The following is a 25,915-nucleotide window of genomic DNA, read 5'->3' as shown; positions in this document are numbered from 1 at the left end:
ATGCCTGGAGACAGAGATGACGAGATTTGTCAAAAGGCACTTGAACTCCTGTCAGATCTTTGTTCCAAAGGGGAAGTGCAGAACGAGAACTGCCTGGATTTTATCTACTATTTCCGAGATCTTGCCAGGCCACGCTACACAGATTCAGGTGAGTGATCATTCGCACGCCAGACTCAACGACTGCATTGGATTGAACTCATGTGCATGTGACTAATTTCGTTAAAAAAATCAAATAAAAATCCAGTGCTGGAAACACAATGGGTGGCCTTTGTGATAGTGGTGCACGATCAGTGCTGCTTCAGAAATAGTCCTAGACCAGTATTCTTTTCTATAATTATCTCAACAATTATCCAGTTCAGTTATGTAATCTTTTCAGGGATTTGCTTTTTTGTCACTTTAGGCTGAAATTCCTAGACTCAAAAGTAATATTGGCACAAATACAGTGATGAGATAACAATAGTATGCAGTCTTTTCCCTGATTGAGTTGAGCTTCAATCCAGCAGCTACTATCATGCTACACACAGTGGATTCTATACTTCTTTAAAAGTTTATCTCATTTTTGTTCAATTCTGCGCTTGAGCCTATATCCTGAATCCAACATGATTCGTTGGTGGGTTTTTTGGGGGGGAAACCCAAACCGACATTGCATCACATATAGAAACATGATGTTGCCATAGAGCCATGTTTAATGACTAGCAGCGCCTTGGTTAGGCAGCCTAACAGGAATGACACGCACAAATGAGCGTGTGAGTGCTGCTGTGTGCAGAGCTCACAGCGAAGAAAAAGAGGGGGAAAAGCGAATTAGCGGCTGTGAGAAAGTGCAGTCCCTGCAATCCTCCGCATACCTGCTCCAATCTTTCATTATTTTGCATGATTAGCTGTTAATGAATATTCACCACATGAAAGCTCTGTGCGAATTCTCTCTCTTTTAGCTACTCACTGCATCCCTTACTTCCCCCACCCCCCCACCTCCCATTTTCTATATTCCCAAATGTTCCAACCGTCTCCTTCTTCCCCTCACTCCTCTGTCTCATCTTTTCAATTGTAAAGGCAGTTTAAAAGTTGCACTGGTGTGGCAGCACATGCATGGTCGTTTCATGCCAGATCTAACTGGTTTGTATCATCCAGCATATGGCAGAACCCATAATAGAGAGTCGATAAGGGAGAAAGGGCAGGTCATCCTTTCCTAAAGATGCCACCACACAATGGTAATGAGGTTTCACAGGCACGCCAAATATAAGGTTGAACAAGCAGCTTACCAAATGGGTTATTTAAAAATATTGATGTGTTTATGTCTTTTCTGTCAGCATGCAAGATAATCACATAGATCTAATAACTGAGAAATGAATGAGCAGAGATTGACCTTATCCATATATATTCACAAAATCAATGCAACATAACCCGCTATGAGCTGGGAAAAATAAAACAAAGCCATTTGAAATACAAACACAATTACAATTCTGTTTAATGTTTGAGAACTGAAAATACTTAGAGCAGACAGTGAAATCACAATTGGGGGGGGGGGGGGGGGGGTAACCTGAATTATAAAAGGAAACACGAAAGCAGATCTCAATAGGTTAAAATAACAGTAAGATGTTTTAAATGATCTCGCATTCATTTTTGGTCTTTTTTCTGAGTGTTAGATCAGAGGCATCACATAAAAGTAGCTAAGCTCATTCAGCTTTACTCCAGCAAGAAAGTGAACTAGCACATTAGGCAAGGCAACTATGGCTCGGGTGTTACAGCCGTTCCACATGTCGATGTGCCCTTGAGCAAGACATTGATTGAATCCAAAGTTTCTCCCAATGGTGGGTGAGGAGCTTGAGATCCTGCACTCACATCCTAATGCCCTGCTGCCAGTGTGTGTGTGTGTGAGATATTGTGTGTGTGGATGGCTGAAACTGATTGATCATTATATCCAGGTAAGGTCTATTCCAACAACAAAGCATCCAAAAAGCATAGCTACTCTTTAAAACCATGGCTTCCAACCTTTTCTCTTGTAGTCCCCCAAATTGTCTCTAAGAAAGGTTGTGGACCCTCCCTTCAATCTGACTCACTAAAACATGACAACAAAGCCAACAACCAGTGGATACAGCCACTCTCACAACATACAAAAGCATGAGTCTATTAGATAAAAGCAATGTTTCCCGGGTCTCCACTGGATTGTTATAGTTTTCTTTGATGTGTGCAGATTCGACATAGCAGGCAAAGCTTTGGACCCCCGACAACTCTCACATCACACTAGCGGGTTCTGGACAAGAAGTTGAGAAACGGTCCTTATGAAGCCCAGCAATATTTATTTGGAGTTGTCCACATGAGTTCACAGGCTGCTTTTGTTATCAATTGCATCTATATACAGTAATTGCACCATTTTCCTGGGAGAATAATAATTAGACTGAGTCAGACCAAGTGAGTCAGTTTTGTCTGACTGAGAATAAAGAGCCGCGTCAACTTGCATGTCAAACATAGCATGTGGTGTGTCCTGTCAGGGAATGAGCCATTAACATTTTAAAAGGTGTATAAATACAGAGTATATTTATCATAAAGAAAAGCACATTTCAGATGTGGTGGCATGCAATGCTTTTTCAGCACTTGCTTCCCTCCTACACTATTGCACCTTTCGAGGTCCTGTGCTCTAAAATGAGTCCAAAGTTCTTTGTTGTGATACTGTCTCTGAATGCCTCCTGATGTCTATAGATTGCTATCGACCAAGCAGCGCTTGGGCAACCTGCCAATCTGACTTTGGGCTCAGTGTCCTCGGATGGCAAGTTTCTCAATTTCTCCACATTATTCTTCCAGATCACAGCAGATCACACATACTCTGGTATTCACAGAGTCTCCCATCGCAGAAAGGACAGTTGGTCTGAGTTCCTGTGTAAGGTCTAATGACAGCGCCCACACACAGATCCAGTCCTGTATCAGCCTGTGCTGCAGACTTTGGAGGATTTGTGGCTTCACCTACAGTTTAATACAAGAAATAGTATTTTAGAGTAAAATGATCAGACTTGTATTCTTCCATAACTGTTACTGAGTGGGTCAACATACAGTCACCTAGTTTTAATGAAATACGTATGAAACATGTGAAAGAGAATATCCTACATTTTCCAATGATTTAATTCAAAGCTTTATTACATTCAATACATAGAAATACCACTTCAAGATTATTTCTGGGTAAGTTACACATGTTGTGAGTTAAATTACACCTTTTTAAACATTATTTTCTTTGTGGATTAACCATGATATTAATCAGATTAAATACTTAAAAAAATCTAAACAGAAACACCACAAGAGTTGCAGTAAGCTCTGTAAGACGAAGCAGAATGATGTCGATAAATGTATAAGGGAGAAAAAAAAAAGGCATAACCATGCTTTCTAATGGTCCTTTAAAGAGCAAAACCCAACAATCCCATATAAGCAAGCACAGGTGAAGAGGAGGAAGACATTTCCTTGGAGCTGCAATGTAATATTGAAATATTATGAAATGTAGTTTCACCAAGGAGCTATGAACTTTACCAGCAAGCTACTTCCAGAATGTAGTCTGCTAGAGTAACAACTGAGTTCACACACACTCAGTACGCTGCAACTCATGAGACGTCAGTGATTGCACTGTCCAAGTTTGGTTAATTACTGAAAACCGAAGTGACAAGTTTGCAAATATTTGCAAGATATGTGTGATTTATAAGTTCTAAAAAAGTTTTCTGTTGTGGAAATCATGAAGGGACCATCTACAAGACTGGCTGCTCATCATGATCATTACCTTTCTGTTGACTGCGTCAGTATGGATTTCATTTGATATCCAGGAGGTGTTTTGGCTAAAGGAAGTCACACACTGTGCTTCACAAGGTGAATGACTGGGTGTTCACTTTGAAAACAATCATTACTGTCACTAAAAACTGAAATAGTATAATTATACTGTAGTCCTTGCTATGAGTGAATGAGTGAAGTACATCTGACTTTTTCCAATTTTAGTATGATATTAAACCCTGCACACTCTGGCACACGCACACGCACACGCACACGCACACACACACACACACACACACACACACACACACACACACACACACACACACACACACACACACACACACACACAGAACATTTTTATTACTGTAGTTGACTAATAGCCTGTTGCATAGTCAGCACAAAAACTGAGAATAATTCTGCATCACTGCCCTCGCACAGAGCGAGGCACAGCCAAAAATAGCATTGGTCATGTGGATACAGCAGACCGAAGCTAATAAAAAGTCCCTGTGCAAGATTCTGGACTTTTCAGAAAGTAGGCATCATTTGGACATGGTTATAATGCAATGAGTGAAAGTAAATGTCAGAGTAACAGGATTGAAAGTTTATCGGCTTGGCAATAGACAAAGAAGTGTATGCAGAGGCTTCCGGTGTGCAGAAAAGAGACGATGGGGAGCAAGTTAGCAGGTGCAGTCGTAAGTGAGGTGGCTGAGATCAAAGCTTAGGGGAAGCAGGCGAGAAGGGTGGCCCAGAGTCAGGGGATTGCAGGGAAAAAAAAAAAAAAAAAAAAGAAGCTCAGTGGCCTGAATATTTGAGAGTGTCAGAGCAGGACAAGTCAGGCTGACAGAGTGAGGACTGCACACGGGAGAAAGCAGGAGGCTGTGTCAGGTCAGAGACAAAGAGGCCATCCAGGTGGCCTGAGCACTGTAGATCAACCGGACAGGGCAGAAGACTTCAAATGTGCAGATGGGGAGGAAAAAGCATCCGCCTGGAGCTGCCAACAGGGGAAACTGACGATAAATATGCAATTTTAGCAGTATGACTAGAAGACCAAGCAGATGGAGTTGGCTATCGGGATGATCAGGAGGGAGCTCCCGTTGGCAGAACTGCTCAACCTGGATGCAGGTGACATCGGCAGAACCCGCGGAGGGCCGCCAGGTGGGGGGCAGAGTATGAAAGACTGCTTTGAAGAGAAGCTTAGAGACTTTGGAGACATGCTTTGAGTTTAGATGCATTAGTGGAGCAGCCAGAAGAGTCTAAAACTGTTATCTTTAGTGAAGGCCGGGCAGATGAATGGGGCTTGGAAAACAGAGGAGTCCTCAGTGGGGACTGGGCAGGTGGTTTTGGTGATGAGGAAACACATTGCTGGAGATCAGTGCAGAAAACTGAGGTGTATGTCTGGTGCCTGGAGAGCGGCACTGCATACAATGACAGCTGGCTGGAGAACATCCTGCAAACCAAACAGTTGCATTGTGGCCATCAGCGGAGAACCATAAGCAACTGCAGTGGTGCAGCGCTTCAGCAAAGGAGGCTGACGAATGATGTGGCTGGATGTCGGCAGGCCATTAAAAATCAAATACTATGGGGTAAAGAAAAAAAAAAAAACACAGCTTAGTGGGAATACAGGTAGAGAAGACTGAAGGCGAATCAAAGTGGCCACAGTCAAGCAACTTGCATGTATCTGATATGACAATTTACAGTAATAGCACAATTTAATTTAATTAATTGTGTGTATTATATTGTGGCTGCATAGAATTTCGAATCGATCTCCTTTTTGATTGCACTGAATCCAAATGTTTTCTTTTTTCTTTTTGAAAGCTTTCAAACAAGTATTGTGATAACTGGCACTCCAGTGTTGGTTTCATTAATATTCGAAGACTTATGAGCAGTTTGTTTATGAAGATGTCACATTTAGCAATAAACTTCAACGCAATAATGTTCTTCTGTTGTCATGTTTAGTCATCAAGCAGTTACATGTAAACATTTTTTTCTTTTTTTGCTCAAAGTAAATTCAAGTGCAAGTTGCCCCAGTGCCTGGGTGTGCTTACTCCAGTTTCCTCCCACACTCCAAGGACATGTGTGTTGAGAAAATGGTGACTCTAAATTCAAGTGTGAATAAGAGTGTGCGTCTCAGTGTTTGCTCTGTGATGGACTGTTCATCTGTCCAGGGTGTAACCAACCCATCTCGCTTGGTCAGCTCCAATCAGCTCCAGCACCCCATAATGCGAGAGAGCTGGTGTAGAAGGTGGATAGATGGAATAATCGAATAGTTATAAACACTGTTTATTAGAAATCACCTTGTTCTTGTTCTAATGGGGAGCTACTAACGGCATCTTCCACCTGGTGTAGTTTATGATAAAACAGCCCTAAACTGCTACATAGCGTTTTCTTGTATTGAAAACCAGAAGACACCAACATAAAAGACTCACTGACACTGATTTGAAACCAGTCTTGTGCTTTGAATCCTTGGCTCTAGGTAGATTTTGTTATATCAAACTGCTCTCAATATGTCCACCATAGAACATGACATTATGTACGTAATTAAACAACGTTCTTTTCCATTTCTTCTGTATCAGCAATTGGTGTTGACAGTTCCATTAACACATCCCACTCCAAAACTGAAATAAGTCTATTTAAATTTCTGCTAGACGTGTTTCAGCTGATTCAAAGAGGGTAGACAAGGCATTACACCTATTGGAGTGTAATTAATGTAAACCTATCACCTCTTTTCCATTTTAGGTGCAGGAACTGGTATCACCTCAGTGTATTTTCCTCTGGTTGCATTAACGTCATGAAGAAGAAAAAAGTAGTAAAGTAGTTATTGCTGTACGTTACCTATACAGTGGGATTTGTGGCACCTAAGACAATCTAAACAAAACACATGGGCAACATTTCCATAACACCTTAACTGATAACTATTAGAACAGCTTCATCATTGCATCAAATCACTATAGTCATTGGGGGACGGCAGCAGTGGTAGCAGTTTCTATGATCTTTCTAAAAAAAAAAAAAAAAAAGAAAGAAAAAAAGGCTTGTGTGAAAAGTCAGCCACTTCCTGAGAGGAGAGATGATTCAAAGACCTTGATGACTCTGTTGGTTCACACCTCACCTCCCTTTTCTATGGTGACTCGCACACCCGATGACATTGCTTTGAAACGATAAATTCTTATTTGACAAACTGAGACGTATTGTAATATGTCTGCAAAATGTATTTTCCCCACACACAGCCATTGCTTTTGGTGTTGCACACATGTACTGTACATGAGCATTTTTGAAGTACATATCTAAGGACATTGCTTTTCTAGACACACTAACAACCTCTTATTCTAAAACAAAAATCTTGAATTTCCTGATAGCTCTGAAACAACCAATTTGACAGAAAAATCTGAACATTTTACTCTCACCACATTGTGAAAGAGGAAGAAAAGAAATTATCTTAGGATGTTGAGGTTTGACACTTTATTTGTACCAAACTATCAACTGGACATGTCATTTTATGTTATACACATTAAAAGTTTCCTTCAAACTGAACATGAAGAATAGCCTGGTTTTATGAACGGATGGATGAATGACTGAATGAATGAATGAATGAATGAATGAATGAATGAATGAATGAATGAATGACTGAATGAATGAATGAATGAATGAATGAATGAATGAACGGATGGACGGATGAATGGATGAATGGATGAATGGATGAATGAATGAATGAATGAATGAATGAATGAATGAATGAATGAATGAATGAATGAATAATGTGACAGTGTTTCAATATTTAAGCGTGTCCAGCCTGACTGTTGCTTCTAAGTCATATGACAGCATGGAGCGTGGTCAACTTGGCCGGCACACATGATTCACCATTTAGTATTGATGGAAACTTCTTCAAAACAATGTTGTTGTTTTTTTAAATAGGAAATGATGACTAAGTCCAACAGACCCAGCATGTCAGTCCTCAGTTGGAACATAATTTGCTTTATAGATCACTCACTTATACATTTCCTACCTTTGCGGATGTTGCTTTTAAAAGTGATGAGAAAGAGGTAAACAAACAGTTTTACACCAATGTGGTGAACCGAAATAAGTTTACTCTGTTGTATCCTAATTCACCTTCTCTATTATTCGCCTCTCAGATATCTCAGTGAGTCTGTTGTCACTGGTCGTGACCGCCTGTGGCTTGGCTCTATTTGGAGTCTCCCTCTTTGTCTCCTGGAAGCTCTGCTGGATACCATGGAGGGAACGCGGGATATCCCCCACCACCAAGGAGGCTCATGGGCACCTCAACCCCACCATGAGCCCCCTACCATCACAAGCGGCAGCCAGACAGCCAGTTTACACAGCCGTGGACCCCCCGCTGCACAACCGCCGTGAGTCCATGGCCAGGGAGCCGACTCCTGTCGCATCGGTTGTATCGGTGGAGGTTCCCGGGACTCCTGTGTCACCCCCACCTGTGGTCATGGCCACGCCAGAGGCAGCTATGAAGATCAGCCACACGTCTCCAGACATACCGCTGGATGCCCAGGGTAAAGGTCGGGAAAACGGCGTTCACACTACTCCTCGTATACAGAGACAGACCACTGAACCCCCTCCTTCTGGTCATTCAATGTCTGAAATTGGGTAAGTATAAGTTATTTGTTGATTTTGGGACTAATATTGTTGCATCGGAAACTTAAAACACTGCTGTTCTTTTTTGTATTTGTTGTTCTACCTGCTTTTACTTCACCTCGTCTCTCAACAATACTCCAGAATGGTAACTTTCGAGGCAACATTTAATTAATAACTGAAGGAACCTGCATGTGGCAGCAAGTTAAGCAATTTGAAAGATTGTAATTATGGCCTTTAGATTATTGAGCTCACAATAAGGGTTAGATTGGTTATGTTTAGGGTTACAAATTGGTTAAATAGTGGCAGTTGGGGCATGGGGGGGGGGGGGTCCTCTAAAGACAATGAAAACAGGACTGAACATGTAGCCCTAACTTAAATGTCAAAAATGACCTGCTATAAATGTATTATCGAATTGAGTTAGCAACTACTATAGCTACATTTATATCAAAGCACAGAGCAGTGATAAAATGCATCTTCTAGTCCTTTAACAATCACAATTAAATGTTTAGCCTGAACTTAAATATCCTTTGTTTTAAAGGCACTTGATCACTGTTACGTAAACTTATTTGAGACCCCACAAGGTACAAGAAGTGGGAGAAACACAACAATTCTATAATCCTTGAATCCCTGAGGTCTCTGAACATTGGTTGAAAAACTATAAAGACTATTGTACAGGTGTAGCCAGTAATCTGTATACCTCTATGGTTGTGAATCAGTAAAGGATTAGGATCACGCAGTAGTTCACAGCATGGCTTCTACGTTACAAAATACAAAATATTGAAATGACGGATAAACTATTGAATGGTCTCAGTTCAGAAGTAAGACCTTCATAGATATAAATTATTTTAACTTCTTGAAAAAGAGTTTAGGTTTGAAGTCTGTATTATTCACACTTGTCATGATTGTTCTGGTTAAAATAAACCCTGATGTGCACTGAACAAGTGAACCAACTTCTCTAGAAAACCAGGTTGAGATATGTTTCTCAATACACTTTGGTTTGCGCTTCCAATAAGGTTTGACTGAAGCCTGAATACAGCAACAACAGCTGTAAGCAGACAATATTGGATGTGACAGACTCATAAGACCCATATCCTCGCAGTTTATTGTACTTTATAGGCATAATGCAGGAATTCCTGCTCCTGTATTGATTACTTTACATATTGTAAAAGCTGCTGGTAAGTTCTGAGACGGTAAAAATCCCACTATAGTAATCTATAATGCTTTATGATGCATCAAGTGCGACAGCAGGTGTCCAACATGTGGTTTATTTCCATTTATTAGTCCAGTATTATAATACTGTGCACTACTTCAATTATGTAATATGAGCCAGTAATGTAACAACTTATTCTATTATTGTTAACAATGTCATTAAGTTAATTGCTCTAAGGTTTTCTTATACTATTGGCAGGTTGTTGGCTTAATTGCATTTAAAATAACTATAACTATTGGCGTTTATTACATTATTAGTTGCAACAAATGTGAAGTAGACTGGAATCAAATGTGGATTTTTCACTTTTCTTTAATTGTTGATGCTGTTGGTGTTGATGGCAAAACAACAGTATGAACACTGCCTCAAAAATTAAAAGGTGTTTAGTTTCTTTTAATTCAATTAATTAATTTTAGTTAAAAATCAGTGTCTGACTGAAAGAACATAGATCACCTTCACAAACTCTACAAACCTCCTTTTTACCTGACTACTCTAAAGACACTCTTTCTGAAGTAATGCTGGCATATATTTATAATATTATGATGTGAAGAATTGTTCATACAGCTTAAGTTACTCTATTTTTTTTTCTCCCTTGTGTTAATACCATACTGCTTTCCACTTTCCACAGACAAGGTACCATACGCAGACATATGAACCTTTCTAACCCAGACTTCAATGTGGCCCAGTTCCAAAGGCAGGACTCCCTTACAGGAATGGGCCTGGGCCTTGGCCGCCTGAAGCCTGAGCTCTACAAACAGCGCTCCCTAGAGGGTGATGAAGGTAGTCGGAGAGGCGGAGGCTGTGGGCGACTCCACTTCATCCTTAAATTTGACTGCGACCAGGAACAGTTAATAGTTAAGATTCACAAAGCAGAGGACCTTCCTGCAAAGGATTTTTCTGGCACCTCTGACCCTTACGTTAAGATATACCTGCTGCCTGATCGTATGACCAAGCACCAGACCAAGGTGCACCGCAAGACGCTGAACCCTGTGTTTGACGAGGTCTTCCTGTTTCCTGTGGCATACTCTGAACTTCCCACACGTAAGCTGCACTTCAGCGTCTACGACTTTGACCGTTTTTCTCGCCACGACATTATCGGTCAAGTGGTGGTGGACAACTTTCTGGATCTGGCAGATTTCCCCAGGGAGACTAAACTCTGTCGGCAGATCCAGTATGTCTCCTCGGTAAGTCGCCACACACACAAAGAAAGTGTTATTATCTTCACTTTATTACTTTGAATTTTTTTGGCATAAACGCACGAGACATTTCAAGTCTGACAGGTCTTTTGGAATGGATTGTAGTTATTCATTTGTTCCTTCATTTCAGTACCAAGACTCTCATATTGACAGTATAAAGTGCAAAATGAAAAAAGGCTGTCTTCCAAACACACCGAGCTGTCGGCTCTGAATAAACCAGTGAGAAATTAGTTAGTAGGTAAGGTCAAAAGGTTTCACTTTGAGAAAGAAACACAGCTCGACACAGACACTCTGGTCGCCTTTCAATATTTCATCAACTCGTCAGTACAAAGTACATCTTGAATAAATACACTGTTCAAATCATAACTTCGATTCATTTGCTTTATTGCTACTACTTTTTCTTTTAGCATTTCTGAAATATGATCAGATATGACAAATATGATCTGTATGATATGAGAATATTAGTTATCAAAGCGGCAAAAGACAAATTGAGCTCAAACATTTCAAACTTGTCACTTCACTACTATGCTTGATATCTGTTTGTTTAGAACACCCTATTAAATGACGCATCAGACATGCACAGCCATATTGTCTGACTTGAAGCAAAGCATCAAGGTTATCAACTGTTTCTACAAATACCAGAAACACATCTGTTGTACTTGGCAAGTTGAATCTGACTTTGTGCCAGAAATACAAGCGAAATCAGAGGTAAAAAACTGAATGAGAATGAGTGGAATTGAGAGAGTTGAGGGAGAATAAAGAAAGAGGGAACAAACGCTCAGAAATTCTTGTTTTTATAAAGTCACTGTGATTGGTTGGTTGTCAGTATTATTATTTTTTACTTTCTTATACTTTTACTTTTCTTGCTACCATTGTTCACAAGTCAAAGCTTTACACACGCACACACACACACACACACACACACACACACACACACACACACACACACACACACACACACACACACACACACATATATATATATATTTTTTTTTATTATTCTCTCTTGACCAAACATTTGAAAGTGTGTGACCAATACATTTTGAAATACTCAACAACCATTGGTATTTATATTTGTGTGCACTTGCTCGCAGTGATTTCTTTTTTTTTTATTGACAGGAATCTCACTGTGTGTGCTTAACAAGCTGTAAGATACAATTGATTGCCCATGACATGCTTAATTGTCATCAGTCAGAGGTCTCGTCACTGATTGCTCAAAAACAATTTGCACATGAACCTTGTAAATCTCATGAAGTCTACATGCATTCTTTCTCACAGATTGAAATTGGTAGTACTTCAAACCGTTTAAGTTTAGCTGAAGATGTATAACAAATCAATGTAAAATCAATTTTCAGTTTCCACATTACAGGCACATCACATCTCTGTAAAACAATCAACTTCCAAGCTGTTTCTTGCACATAGATCCAACTCCTAAAATCAGATTTTCAGTGAACACAAGGAAACCTTCCCACTTCAAGAGATAAATGAGCACTTTAGCTTTCACCTCTTCTCATAGATCATTCTGAACTGCAAACACTCAACCTGAGGACTGAGACAAAAATAGAGGGATTTGGTATTTTGTTTAGTGAAGATTGACTTAAAAGGAGTTAAATATTCATGGCTTCCTTCCGTTGTTATTTTTGCTATGGTCACATTTTGCCGATAGAAACTGTTCCCAGAATTTGGTTGACATGTGAATATAAAACACAGTAAATCAATAGAAAGAAGCCGTAACATGTGATGAATGTGTACAATGGACAGTCACAGTTGGATGTCTCTTTCAAATGAGGTTTACTAAGATGTGGATTTGGGTCCAGCTTCTCTTACTGTTAAATTTGGTAACATTGCTTCTTTCTGAAATCCTGACATTTGATTGTTTCTGAACTCAGTAGTATTGAAAATACAAGTCAGTTTTGCGGCACAGAGAGTCACATGGGAATATATGACTGGCGCCTGTATTGTGCTGACTGTGTCTATTAGGTGAAGCTGTATCTTCTGCCTTTGTTGTCCAGGCTTGTGTCCTGAAGCTCTCTTTCATACAGCATTTGCAAATGCCATCGCCCCAGCCTTTCATGTGCTGAGCTTTGCGTGTTAGTTAGTGGAACTTGTGAACCACAAGCATACATTTTGAGATAACGTGCCAACAAATAAAACATTATAAAATGTGGCCTGAAGGCCATTGAATATGGTAAGTTAGCCAACCTGGGAAGATATTCTGGCCATCTTCTGTTATCTGGTCTGCTTAACAGTTTGTGTGGCCATTTGCAGACATTGAGAAATCTGGAAGGGCTGCGTACTTCACCATGGAAGAGTCAATGATTATATTCACAAACAAACAAAATCACATTCCTGCATTTAGATCCACTCGATCCAAAAAGGACAGGTCACTTGTGACGAGAGCTGACTGGTCAGTAAAAGCAGTGTTTCATACCTGCTGAGGTCTTATCCTGAACATATACTGCTACATGGCAGGCAACGTGTTTGGCATGAGTTACCAGGGTAACATATTTCGATAAAAAGTTAACCACCATCGCAGTCCTGATACCCCAGGGTTCACTTTGACATCAAATTCTTTCTTAGTACAGGCCTTGCGTATTTGTTATTTGTTAACATTTTTCTTTTAGCAAGAAAAGCTGCCGCCATTACACATGACCTTTCTATCAACTGCATGGCAACCTTGTTGAATCCAGAAGAGATGGTAGTATACTGCTGTCAAAAAGCAATATTTTGGTGTAGAAAAAATTCAAATATTGTTAGGGTAAACAAGAGCAAGATTCAGAAGATGAAAGCATGCCAGGGCTACAGCAGTCTGGTGTGATGTGCTATACAATGTGGATCTATAGGATACACCTTTGAAATGTTATAATAGATCAGTTGCGTTGCTGTATTTTAGTATGACATTGTGAATTTTGGGCAGAGTTTTGTGATAAAAACCAACAAAACATGTCCACATTACTGACAATAAATCCTTTTTTTTTTTTTAAGTTGCTTTGGGAGTATACTCATATTCACTCCTCAGTTGGGTGCAGTCCTCATTTAACATCGTGCGTTTTATTTTAAAAAGTGATACACATTCACACAATAATCTTCTAAAACAATTAGTTGTGCTATATTTCTGTTGCATCAGATTTAGTACAGCCGTAAATGACGATTCTCAGAGGAGATTCATTCACATGAGTGTTTACGTTCTGGTTGTTGTAAGCCTGTTATTCAGTTCTTACTTCACAGATCTGATTATTAAGATTCAAAAAGCTTTTTCTCATGTGTGATAGGGATGAAGAGACCTATTATATAAAAAAAAATTAAAAAATCTGTCCCAGCATCTCTTATTATTATTATTATTATTATTATTATTATTAGTTCATATATTTTTTTCTACTGTAAATTTAAGTAGCATCTCAAAACAGACTTGAACAGTCTCCATCATGCTGTCTCCAGTTCGTGGTTTGTCTCTCTCCAGCCCGCAGCTGGTCTGTGACCATGAGCACCTCACAAGCTTTGGCATTTTCAAAGATGCTTCGACTGGTGACACTGCTCCCGTTAAAGTGACTCAGCGCTTTACACTTGCCCATTTCTGCTGCATCACTGAGTGCTTAAAATACCCCAGACTTTGACGCGGTTATCATCAGCAGTCAGTTTGATCAGTGTGTGGTTATACAGTTTAAAGTAAGAAATCCCAATTGTTAGCATCTTGGAACAAGTATGGAAGGCGTTTCACCCATACTTGGTTTTTGCCTGTAAAATCCATTGTAAAATAATGGTAATGATTTCCCCTTCAAACCGGGCTTTCCTTAGAGGTGTAATTCTTACTAGTATTCAAACAGTTTATGCTTTCATACTTTTCCTTGTTGCAGTTTTTCACTTACTGTGACTCAGATTTGTAGCATTGTATAAATATCCTTATAATTTGCAGGCAGCTCAAACCAGCCAGAGGTTGAGCAAAAAGTCTTGCTGCTTCCTACTCGTGGCCTAAAAATACTGACAGCTGGATTCTACCTGTCTCTCCCTGACATGCATCCACATGCCTGCTTTAGCCCAAGCTGAAAAATAATTTAGTCCCTCAGGAAGTCTCAACATTGACAGCATTTTACATGTGAGATGATTAACCACATCCAGCCTCGATACCGTAGTATGTGAATACCCATTCTGAGTTGATGGGAGTCAATGTGTTCATAACCTAGAAATAGTGGCAACACAATGGGAATATGAATATGCTTCAGTGATTGCTTTGTGAAGATCCAAGAAAAGCACTGTTAAATCTTTGAGTTAAAAATGCTAAAAACTCTCTTTCAGTTTAATCAAGCATCAAATTCCTCAAATTGCCTATAATTAATATGTTGTGATGGAGCAACAGCTTCATTGGATCCAGACAAAGAGAGAAACCAAATGAACTTACAAACATTCATTTGCACTGTCTTCTGTGAAGCACTTGAATATTACATGCTCAAGTAATGGATGGATGGATGGATGGATGGATGGATGGATGGATGGATGGATGGATGGATGGATGGATGGATGGATGGATGGATGGATGGATAGCACATACACTCACATACTAATTTACTAATTAAATTTTGTTCATGTCATGTGCGCGTGCGTTGCAATGGCATGCAGCTCCATCATGTAATGTAAAACATCGACTTTGTTTCTGTGAAAATATTTTTTTCCATTTCATTTTGATAGAATTTCTGCGTTTTTGAATGGAGGTGACGCATACATGCGGTGAGAGAAGCAGTCAGTCAAAACTGTGTCGATACAGTTTTTTATCCTTTGTTCAAACAGTCCTTTTGTTTCCCCTCTGTTTTTTGTGAACACAGTACTTTGTGTAAAACGTCTGCACTTTTTGCACAATACACTATAAATATCACTTTACCAACTACTGTACTGTGTGTGATTGTAAGAGGGCTGTGAGAGCCTCATGACAAATAATGTTTGTAGTAACGTACATCAGTGAAGTCATGACAGTTTTCAATATTGATCTTTTTTCTTCCATATGCAAGAGTGTTAATATGGTACTTATGCATGTTGGCATGTGTTTGTTGGTGTTCTTGTCGCTGCTATGTCTGCTGAGAGCAGCTGGAAAGACATAAAAATGTCAGAGTTTGTCAATACCCATATGGTCAAATCGGGAGTCTTGAATACAGTCAGCTCCTAAATCTGTTCTTCTCTCTAATGGTTTCAGTGGGAGAAGATTGATTCAGAAGTAAGAGCATTTCTAAATATGACTGTTAGGGGAATAACATTTGATCTGTTTTACACAAGGCAGCTGTTTCAAGTTTAAAATGCACTGAATAAATAACAAGAATTACACAAAGAAAGCAAGAGGGAGATGCTGGAAAAACGGTGCGAAGATATTTGTTCCGTCAACAAGCCAGATGGAGACAATAGGGAGGTATTGATAGAAGTATTGATATCTTTGTGTAACCTCTCCACATTTGGTTGTTTGATGGGTCACTGCTGAGATTTGCACTCTTCCTTATTGATTGGTAATCAATATTACAGGGTTAGAACAGAATGCTATGACAGGTGGTTGATGGAAACCAGTGATTCACAGAATCTGGGATGCTCCATTCTCACACTGTCCATTTTTTTTTTCTTTCTGTTTCACACTACTCAGTTCTTGCAGACGCACACCAACACATACATATACACAGAAATCTACACTGGCGCAGACACACACACATACACACACACTCACACTGGGACACTTGCTTGTTCCCAGACATTTGCACACATACTGCACACATAAACCCTCATAAACAAGCTAATTATTTGGACAGCCGCACAGAGGTAGGACATTTTGTAACCAGTATAGCAGAGCCTATTAGTCAGAACCAGAATACAGAATCACTGATTTAATTTATAAGAACTGGCACGCTTATCATCAAGTCTTGATTGGCAGTAGAATTGCCCATATTGGGAGTTTCATCGCCACATCCAGCTTCTTGAAGCTTTGCAATACAAGCAGATTGTTTCAACAGTGTTATATTTTACCAGATTATCAGATCCACATTGATAAATAAAAACAAAAGCACTGCTCAAAAAATACTGTTTTTTTTTTATTTTCTCATTTATCAGTTTAATGGTTTTGGCATTTAATATGTTGACATTGTGAAACGTGAGCTCCAGTTTGAATATCAGACCCTTTCGATGTGACGGGCAGCCTGGAGGTATTAGATGCAGCAGTATATGTTGTCTAAGAGGGATTCGGTAGTGCATGACCCACAGCTCTAATCTTTCTCTTCTGCCCACCTGAGGTACAGGCGGGCACAAAAAGACATTAGAGCATGAAGCAAGTAAAAACCACAGGATCCCTCTAGGATGAAAAAAGCATTTTCTAGAGGTGGTTGTCAGTTAATCCATCATGCAAATTAAACCGCCTTTAACCAGAGCCTTTTTGAATACTTGATCTTTGTTGTAACAAAAGCCCCCACTATTGAAATATAAGACAATTTAGGTCTCAGGAGGAACATTCTGAATGTTGGGGGTTTTATTTCTTCCATTTTTTTCTTCTTGGCCTTGTTTTATTTCACACTCACACAAGCACAAGCACAGACTTGCAGATCACAAATAAAAACAAGTGTGATTTCACAGAGTATATATATCTTTACCAAGGAAGAAAAATACAAAATAGGGTTGGAGAGTGTGAGACAATTATCTAAGAGTTGCAAAAATGTAATGGGATTAGCTTTTTTTTAATCTGTTTTACAAGCAGATATTAAGATAAAGTCGTGTCCCGTTGAATGAGGGTATATTTGCTGCCGTGGTCTCCCTGAATAACGTACAGACTTGGGGATCAATTCAGCGATGCTTCTAACATGCTTAGGGAAGGCTTTTACGCCGGGATAGTCTGAATTGAACTTAGAATGGCAAAAAACATTGACACCTTCATTGGGTTCACTTTCCCATTGCACTGTTGAAAGTGGACCAAACCGCTGGGACGAGGTCAGGGGACAGGTAGAACAGCTGCACGTCTTCTGCGCTCTTGCTGCAAACAAACACTGACGAGCAATGAAGCACGATGAAAGAGGCAATTCAGCTGACTGAAAAAAAAACGAACACAAAAAACATGCAATAAAGAATGAGGCAATTTAAAAACATAACTATTCTTGTGGGTGGCCAACTGCAATTTATAGACATCGGCACATGTATCAATCAATCACCCCAGACCAACCCACGAGACGTTTTCCTAACTTTTTCTTTGTTTCCCTCAGTCTCCTCGAGCGAGCACTTTTAGCATGCACCACACCCTCTACATCTCTTTGGTTCACTTCTTATATTTGCTCCACAAGTATTTCACAATGTAAAATAAGAAAAAAAGTTCACTTCCAATGCAAAAAGTTAATTTGCAAGTGAAGCCAGTTTGCTTGTTTGGTCTGTACCAGAGTGTGGATGATGAGCTTTCCCACCTGAACAAACAAAGTGGATTATCAAGAAACTGAACGCTAGTCTGCTTACAATGTACCAAGCAGTGCGAGCGTGAACCACCCCTCGTCGTCATTGGTTCAGAGTGATGTAATACAAAAAGGACATAGAAAAACTCAAATTTGAAGAGAAAGCATAGAAGTCGACCACCCTGAGGCCATTAGGGAAAGACTTAGTGACTGCACTGAAGAAGCAGATGTTGGAGAGAACAAAGAAGCCCAGGGGAAATATTGAACTTGATTTTAATGTCAACAGTGCAAATGAAGAAGTCATATCCATCCTTTTTACAAAAATAAAAAAATGTAAATGATTAAATAATACAGATCGAAGATGATTAACTGTGTTGATATCGCCGACCGTGGCTTAAAATCTGTGCTGCTATTTCAGAAGCGGAGATGATTTTGCAGATGGTCGATGTCACAGTCGTGTGACTACAGACAGCCTGCAATTTTTTTTGTTTGTAACTGCGTCATAAATTTCACAACCACTGCCTCACAGCATTGCGCAGTGTGACTGCTGATACAGCCCAAACCAATGAAAATACTGCAGAACATGACAAGTCAATTCATTTTAACTTTATTTATATAGCGCCGACGAGTTTGGCATGAAAAAAGAGGTCAAATGTTTTGATGCAGTTCTTTATACAGCTTGTCTTGTGAGGTTTTCCTTTCCACAGGTGCTTGTATGGACTTCTCATTAAAAGTGCCTTGATACAGATTAACATTGTTGTCCTTGCGTACTGAAGTATATCAACATTGTTCAGTCCAACTACTTTTAAACACGAGCTTATGTAATCCACATTGCATGTGATGAACCTATGAGAAACCTAAATTCATATAGTCTGCAGGAGCCTTCAGCCTACTAAAGCAAATTGGTGAACTAAACACCCAGAAATATGAAAACATCAATTCTACCACGTAGTCAAAAACGTCAATGGCAGCCTTCGTTTATATCACTTTTGGACGGTCATTCTAAAGTTTAACTCTCGGCCGCCTTGAAATTTGATATTTTCTCAATCAGTTGATAAAGCAGCTGTGCAAATGGTTATAGGACCAATCCGTCTCAAAGTTAGATGTTTGCACATTGATTACACTCTCAGAGCTGCTCTCCACGAATGATGACAGGGGAAGTTAAAAGCAGACGACGCTTTATTCCAAATACCAACACGATTTTTCCTCGACATGCCAAGAGATCAGCAAGAGATTCTGCTGTAAGAGAGGTTGTTGTCTTCACCACACGCGTTTGTGTGCTTTCCTGGTTCTCACTTCTTCAGTGGAGTTATTTTAGGCACATGTGATAAGTGAGCTGCAGCTGAACAGAAGTCTCCCTGTCAGCTGAAATATGGGAGGCTTTTAATAGAGCCACGTGAAAGAAGAGTGTAACCTTTTAAAAAAAAAAAAAAAAAAACGATAATAATGAATGCAAGCACCCAACAGAGAGTGATTTTTATTAATATTAACAGAGAGACGGCTTTGGGGGGGAATAAGAAAACAAGAACATGAAATGTATTTAAATTAAAGTTCGTGTTGAAATAAATGTCTTTGTTTTGTCCATTAGGACAATGTGGACCTTGGGGATCTCATGTTTTCGCTCTGTTACTTGCCGACTGCGGGCAGATTGACCATTACCATGATAAAAGCTCGCAATCTCAAGGCTATGGATATCACTGGTGCATCTGGTAATTAAAATCTGATACTATCTATAACTACAGAGTCCCACTGGTAGACTGCAACTAAATATTAATTCTTTCTCTCTCTTTTTTTAATAGATCCCTACGTGAAAGTTTCACTGATGTGCGATGGTCGCAGGCTGAAGAAGAGGAAGACGTCGACAAAGAGGAACACTTTAAATCCAGTCTATAATGAGGCCATTGTCTTTGATGTTCCTCCAGAAAACATAGAGCAGATCAGCCTTTTGATTGCAGTGATGGATTATGACCGGTTAGGAACTTCATATGAATATAGACACAAAGTATATAGGTCAAGTAATATTTTGCACCTTCTCAGTACGACTCATTAACTGCTGCTGACTGAAGGAGATGATACATAATCAGAAGTTATTCAAATGATTTCATAAACACCGTTTCTGTAACATAGTCACCTTCTTTTCATTCTTGATATGTAACACATGATTATTTTGTGATCACGTTTCCTCTCTCTATCTCTCCATCCTACACTTACAGTGTAGGCCATAATGAAGTCATCGGTGTGTGCCGGGTTGGCAACGATGCTGACAGCCTCGGTCGGGATCACTGGAGTGAAATGCTCACATATCCACGAAAACCTGTCGCCCACTGGCACCCTCTCGTCGAGGTGAGCTGAATTTACTGTGATGGCTGTGATTGATGTGCTTCCGTGCATGGGCGACTGACCATGTTTTTAACATGAATACGTTTGTTGTGTGTGTGCGTCCAAACTGAAATTTGCAAGTGATGGTGTCAAAGCTTCAGACTGCCACCACGCTCCAACACCCGCAGGTTCCAAGTCCCCAGGCAGAAATCGGTTGCATCTAAAAATTCAGTAGACGTCTGAAATCTGCTGCTATTACAGCCGTAGCAACTCGCAATGTTTGATGCAATGACTCACAGTTGCCAGGGGAAAACGTCTGTGTAGTGTTTATATGTATATATATTATTTATATATATATATATATATATATATATATATATATACTTTTATTTTTTTTACTCATACAATTAAAGAGGGATAACCATAATTTTGCACAGAATAATTAAAGGAGTTTAAAATGAATCTTTTGTTCCTAATCATATGCCCACACATCTTCCAATAAAGGAAAAGCCAATTAAAGCAAAATAAGCCGATTCCTGGTCATTAAACTTTCATGGAAAATAATATTATGCAGTAAAAAAGATTAAAACACAAAAGCACTGCTGATTTGTTCAGACTGCTGGACTCAAGGAAAAACTGTAGTGAGAACGAGACGTGAGTAAGAGATTCGACTTCTCATTTTCTAGTTATTAAGGCAGAGTGAGCTCATTAGTATGCATTGATACAGCATTGTGTCGTTACAACAAGGCTGCGAAAACATTTTTGGTCAGAGGTAATGTGAATATGTCGGCAAGCGAGCAAAGCAAGTATGATCTAAAAAGAAGAAAAAAGATCTGCGCTTGGATAATAAACATTTTTATTGCCTGACCTGAAAAAAAGCCGGAAACATATCTGATATACAGTACAGTATAGTAGATATCTGATTTAATAATATTCAGAGAAAAGAAAGTTTGTTTTTCATTTCAAGAGCTCATTTAGGGTGGTGCTATTTTATCTGAAACTACATATCTGAAACTGATATATGGTTGATATATAACCTGTTCTGAACTAGAGCAAATCTGCTGCCTCTTTGAGAAAAAGACAGCAAGTTTTGAGCCAGCAGTTATCTGGATAATTTATTGTGATGGATTCCTGCAGGAGAGACCACTTATCCTTGCTCAGGTGCCAGTTTACTTAATATCAGTGTGTACCTTCTTCCATTTTTGGTAGGAAAAAGCAAATGTGACACCATCGAAAAAGCACCGATACAGAAGATTCAGAACCACACGGAAGAATGGTGTCAAACCTATTTTAGTTCAGGAGGCAAATCCTGCCCCATTTCTCTCATTTAGGTCAGTGAAAGGACAGCACGATACCCAACAAATACTGAAAACTAACAAATTTGTCCATGGTCAATGATTTTTGAATGAAACTGAAAAACCTCCTATTGAAAACTTACAGTTCAGTGGTTTTATTATCTGAAACTTTTTTGTCGTTGTTTATAAGCATCTTTAACAAAGTGATACTGTGACAAAAGCAAAAAAACAGACAGGCAGAGAGACAGACAACATGCAATGCTCTTCAACCACTCTAATCATTATAACAAATATGAATGGGGACAAATAGTGAATGTGGGTGGAAGTAAAACTAAAACTAAATTGTCCTGCCGTGTTTGACTGTTCAGTGATTTTGCACTTTGTTTTACACAAAACATGTAACCATGGTTTGTACAAACGGGTGCTGTCAAACAATTACAAATTCTAATCAGATTAGTCATAATGGTAGTTTAATCCGCATGAGCATGTTCATTTTGACAGCCCTAATACAAATCTAATTATTTTGCTGTTTTACTTTTCTTTTTTTTTTCTAAATGTCAGATAGAATGAAAGAAAATCATTTGAGCACCTACGGCTATTTCAGCAATGTGTATTTCTGATCATGTGAAGATATTCAGTAACCTTGTTGTTGTTGTTGTTTTTCAAAAGCAACAGTAGGTTGTTGTTTTTTTTTTTAATAACTTTTATTGTAACTTTGCAATTTCTCACAAATCTGAAAATGATGTAAAATCCATAAAACATTTTTTGGAAGAACATTGGCCAACAAATTCCTTCATTTTTCCCCACAATTACCATGAGCAATTTAGAACCATCAATTGCCCAACTAGGCTGTGGGAGGAAACAGGATAGCCTGGAGAAAACCCACCCACACACACAGAAAAAGCAAACGTAACACACAAGGTTTCCAAATCCAACCTGGACTTTAACCCCATTTTCATGATAGTAAATGGTAAATTGTGTTGACTTGTATTACTTCCCCAGTGACTAACAGCAATCAAAGCGCTTTACAGTATTCGCCAACAGTATTCACCTATTCACATACACAAACACACATCAGTTTAGGCAGCTGCCATGCAAGATGCTCAATCTATGAGGTACAGTATGTGGCAAGAGTTCTACAACACTGTGTGCCCCTGATTTTATTTGATATCATCTATATGTTTGACTTTTTATAAGATTTGTGCTTTTTGTGCCTATTCAAGGTACTATATGAAATCATCCTCTGCCAATTTGAACGACAAAAAACAGAAACGCCATCCCATTTCGAGGAGATCATTCTGCTTTCCAGAGCCATTGATACAATCCCCATCCCCTACCAGGGCCCAATCATACATGCACCACTTGATCACTTTCATGGCAGCAGTAGATTTGGTCTTCCCAGTTAAAATCAAGGTGGATGGAACTCCTGATGTGATCCACAGTTTGTCATGTGTGTTTTGTGAAACTTGCCGTGGGGAATAGCCACACTTCAAGTATGCAAGTATACATTTGTATACAGTCAACTTGTCAACTGTGCGCACTCAGCCCAGCAGAGGAGGAAGCAGGAAGTGAATTCCAGAGATAATCTACCCCTCTTTGGTTGATACATCTCTTCTTGATGATGATTTTTCTTTTCACCCCAGAGAATAACATCTATCTCCTTTTAACAGCAAATGAAGCCACTTCGCAGGGTGAAGTAGTTCTAATACCCTGTGATCTTGCTGCCTCTCACAAACATAGGATTGCATGTTTTCAGAAACCCATCCTGATGGTATGCCATTGATGCTAATGCTATCACAATGCTTTCCCTACTGCATTACTGATCATTCAGCTATGAGAATGGTTTCCTTCTGCCGTCCCTGAAGCACAAGAGTCTCAGTTACAGTATGTAACACAGATTGAACATTCTTGTATTTTATTATAGCCTGATGGGTTACATGGCTATTATGTGTCAATATAATTTATGCAATCATATAAATTACTCAACTAAAATTTGGATTTGATGGAATTTCTGGTAATAGGGTGGCTGGATCTTGACAATTTCAAAGACTTACTTTCTGACTGTAGAGAAATGAAGAAAACATCGTAGGGCAGTTTGTCTGACCTGTGCTTTGAGGCAAGAGGAATGGCTTCACTGTGCATTTATGTGTGCATCAAAGGTCTCCGCTTGCTGTATTCAAAGAGACACCGAGTGCCAGAGAAAAAGAAAACTGTAGTCACAATGTTTCTTTTTAGGCTAAAAGTGTATGTACACAGTGCTTTGAAATGTTCACCATAGCCTTCAGAAAACAGCAATTGTTCTCAAGTGATTTCAGTGAAGGGTTTTTTTTCCATCTTTCCAGGCACTTCAACTTCAGTAAACTCCCGAACCAGCAAGCTCCTTCTCTCCCGAGCTAATAACTTTCAGTTTGCAGATCTATTTTTGCTTTTGAATGCCAAATAAGCCCTTTTATCTGCAAGAGCTTTCATCTCTCTTTTGTACTTGGCAAAGCAGTCACAGTTTTGCAATGTATTCCTAAAAAACTGAGGAAACAACCTACATGGATAAACTCTCCTAATAAGTCAAATATAAAGTGACTGATCAGTTGTAGCTGATCAATTAAAAAGTCAGCAGGAGGTTCGTACATTCCTTTGAAGGCATCGACAATGGCTATGGTTTGATTCCCATCCGTCCACCTTCTATACCGCTTTATCCAACAGAGGGTTGACAGGTCTTGAGCTGTCAAGCTGGACAGATCACCAGTCCATCACAAGGCAAACACAGTGAGATAGGCAGTCACACAGGCATCTATAGGACATTTAAAGCCATCAATGGTCCAATTGAATGCTTCACTGTGGGAGGAAGCAGGGGTTGCCCAGAGAAAACCTACCCACGCACAGGGAGATCATGCAAACTTAACCAAAATAAAAAGGCCTCCAAACCCAACCCAGACCAAGGAAAAGAACAAAGAACACCATGTAATTTGGAACACTAAAGGAATTATGGTTCCTGTGTGAATGTGTGCGTGGATACAAACATATCTATGACATTACATTGCTTGGACATTGGGTCAAAGAAGCTTCAGATGGCTTGTGTGAACAGTTTAGAAATGTATTCTTTAGCAAAGTTGAAGACTTTGGTCTGAGCCGAGGGCAAATTTTGGTCTGGGTCCACTGCTATGGACACATATCCTTATTTTAGCAGTTTGAACCTGTTTCACCAATGTTCGGATTAGAAATGTTGTTCCACATGTAACCAATAACATCCACTGCCCTGTACTGGATGTTTTTTTCGTTTTTACCAAACACACATGAGGACGATGATAGGAGTGACGCATGACGACATTTGAAACACACATACATATTTACATGTATTAACTTTTAACTCAAAGTACTTCCTCACTGTTTGGCCCTGATGTTACTTGATATCATCCATACATCTGACTTGTTATGGCATTTGTTGTTTGTTTTATGCATATTTAGGGTTCCATTCTATTATGACATGCTTTCTGTTTCACTCTTTTTGCAGTACCAGGGGACCACAGGTAGTAGCCAAGGAGGATCCTGTAATTCTCTGAAGACGCCTCCTTCTCCGTAGCCTTGAGCAACCATTCACGTAACAAATTGAATCGACCTTGAACCTCCGCTGTACGTTTGGACAGTGATGCTACCACTTGTCGCTCGAATAAAGGTGCCAACAGACAAATGCAGACATCCATGAACAACGATGGAAGAAGACAGACAAAAACTGTCTGGAGCTCTGCTCAGTTGGATCAGTTGCATGTTGAATGACCGCAAAGATGGATGTTTTCTTTTCTATAAAGTTCCACGAGTAAAACAACAGGCATATGCAGACATTTTAGGTCTGTGCTATTCCTGAGTTTTTAAAGTCATCAGTTTTTTACATAGTCGTGTTACTTGTTTTAATGAGATGAGTCTGTATTTGCACAATGTACTAACAACCAGTCAAACTGCCATACTGTTCCTTCATTTGGTAGTGAATTGGTGCATGAGGTCATGGTTTGGTGGGAAAACTTCTCCTCAGTTGTTTGTTTCTGTTTCTATTTTGGGAATTACAGCGTGTTGTTCTGTTGGTCTGTTGATGTGCAGTGACAGTTCATTTCAAGATGAAATCTGTGTAAGTAAGAGATGTTAAATGTGAGAAATAAATATAATTAC

The 25,915-nt window shown here is 39.4% G+C and overlaps 1 protein-coding gene across 1 annotated transcript; it reads left to right on the top strand.

Annotated features, from left to right (window-relative positions):
- syt9a (synaptotagmin IXa) lies at positions 1 to 25,915 on the top strand (the record flags this gene model as incomplete). The annotated part of the gene is made up of 7 exons (XM_080458871.1): positions 1 to 148; positions 7,875 to 8,358; positions 10,182 to 10,737; positions 19,732 to 19,852; positions 19,943 to 20,114; positions 20,357 to 20,486; positions 25,266 to 25,915. 7 exons carry the CDS (start codon positions 1 to 3, stop codon positions 25,332 to 25,334), a joined length of 1,680 nt encoding a protein of 559 aa, XP_080314997.1. The 3' UTR covers positions 25,335 to 25,915.

The sequence above is a fragment of the Lipophrys pholis genome (genome assembly GCF_963383615.2).
Source record: "Lipophrys pholis genome assembly, chromosome: 2".
NCBI lineage: Eukaryota > Metazoa > Chordata > Actinopteri > Blenniiformes > Blenniidae > Lipophrys > Lipophrys pholis.
The sequence above is the reverse complement of the archived record's forward strand: the minus strand, read 5'-3'. Positions and strand labels throughout refer to the sequence as shown.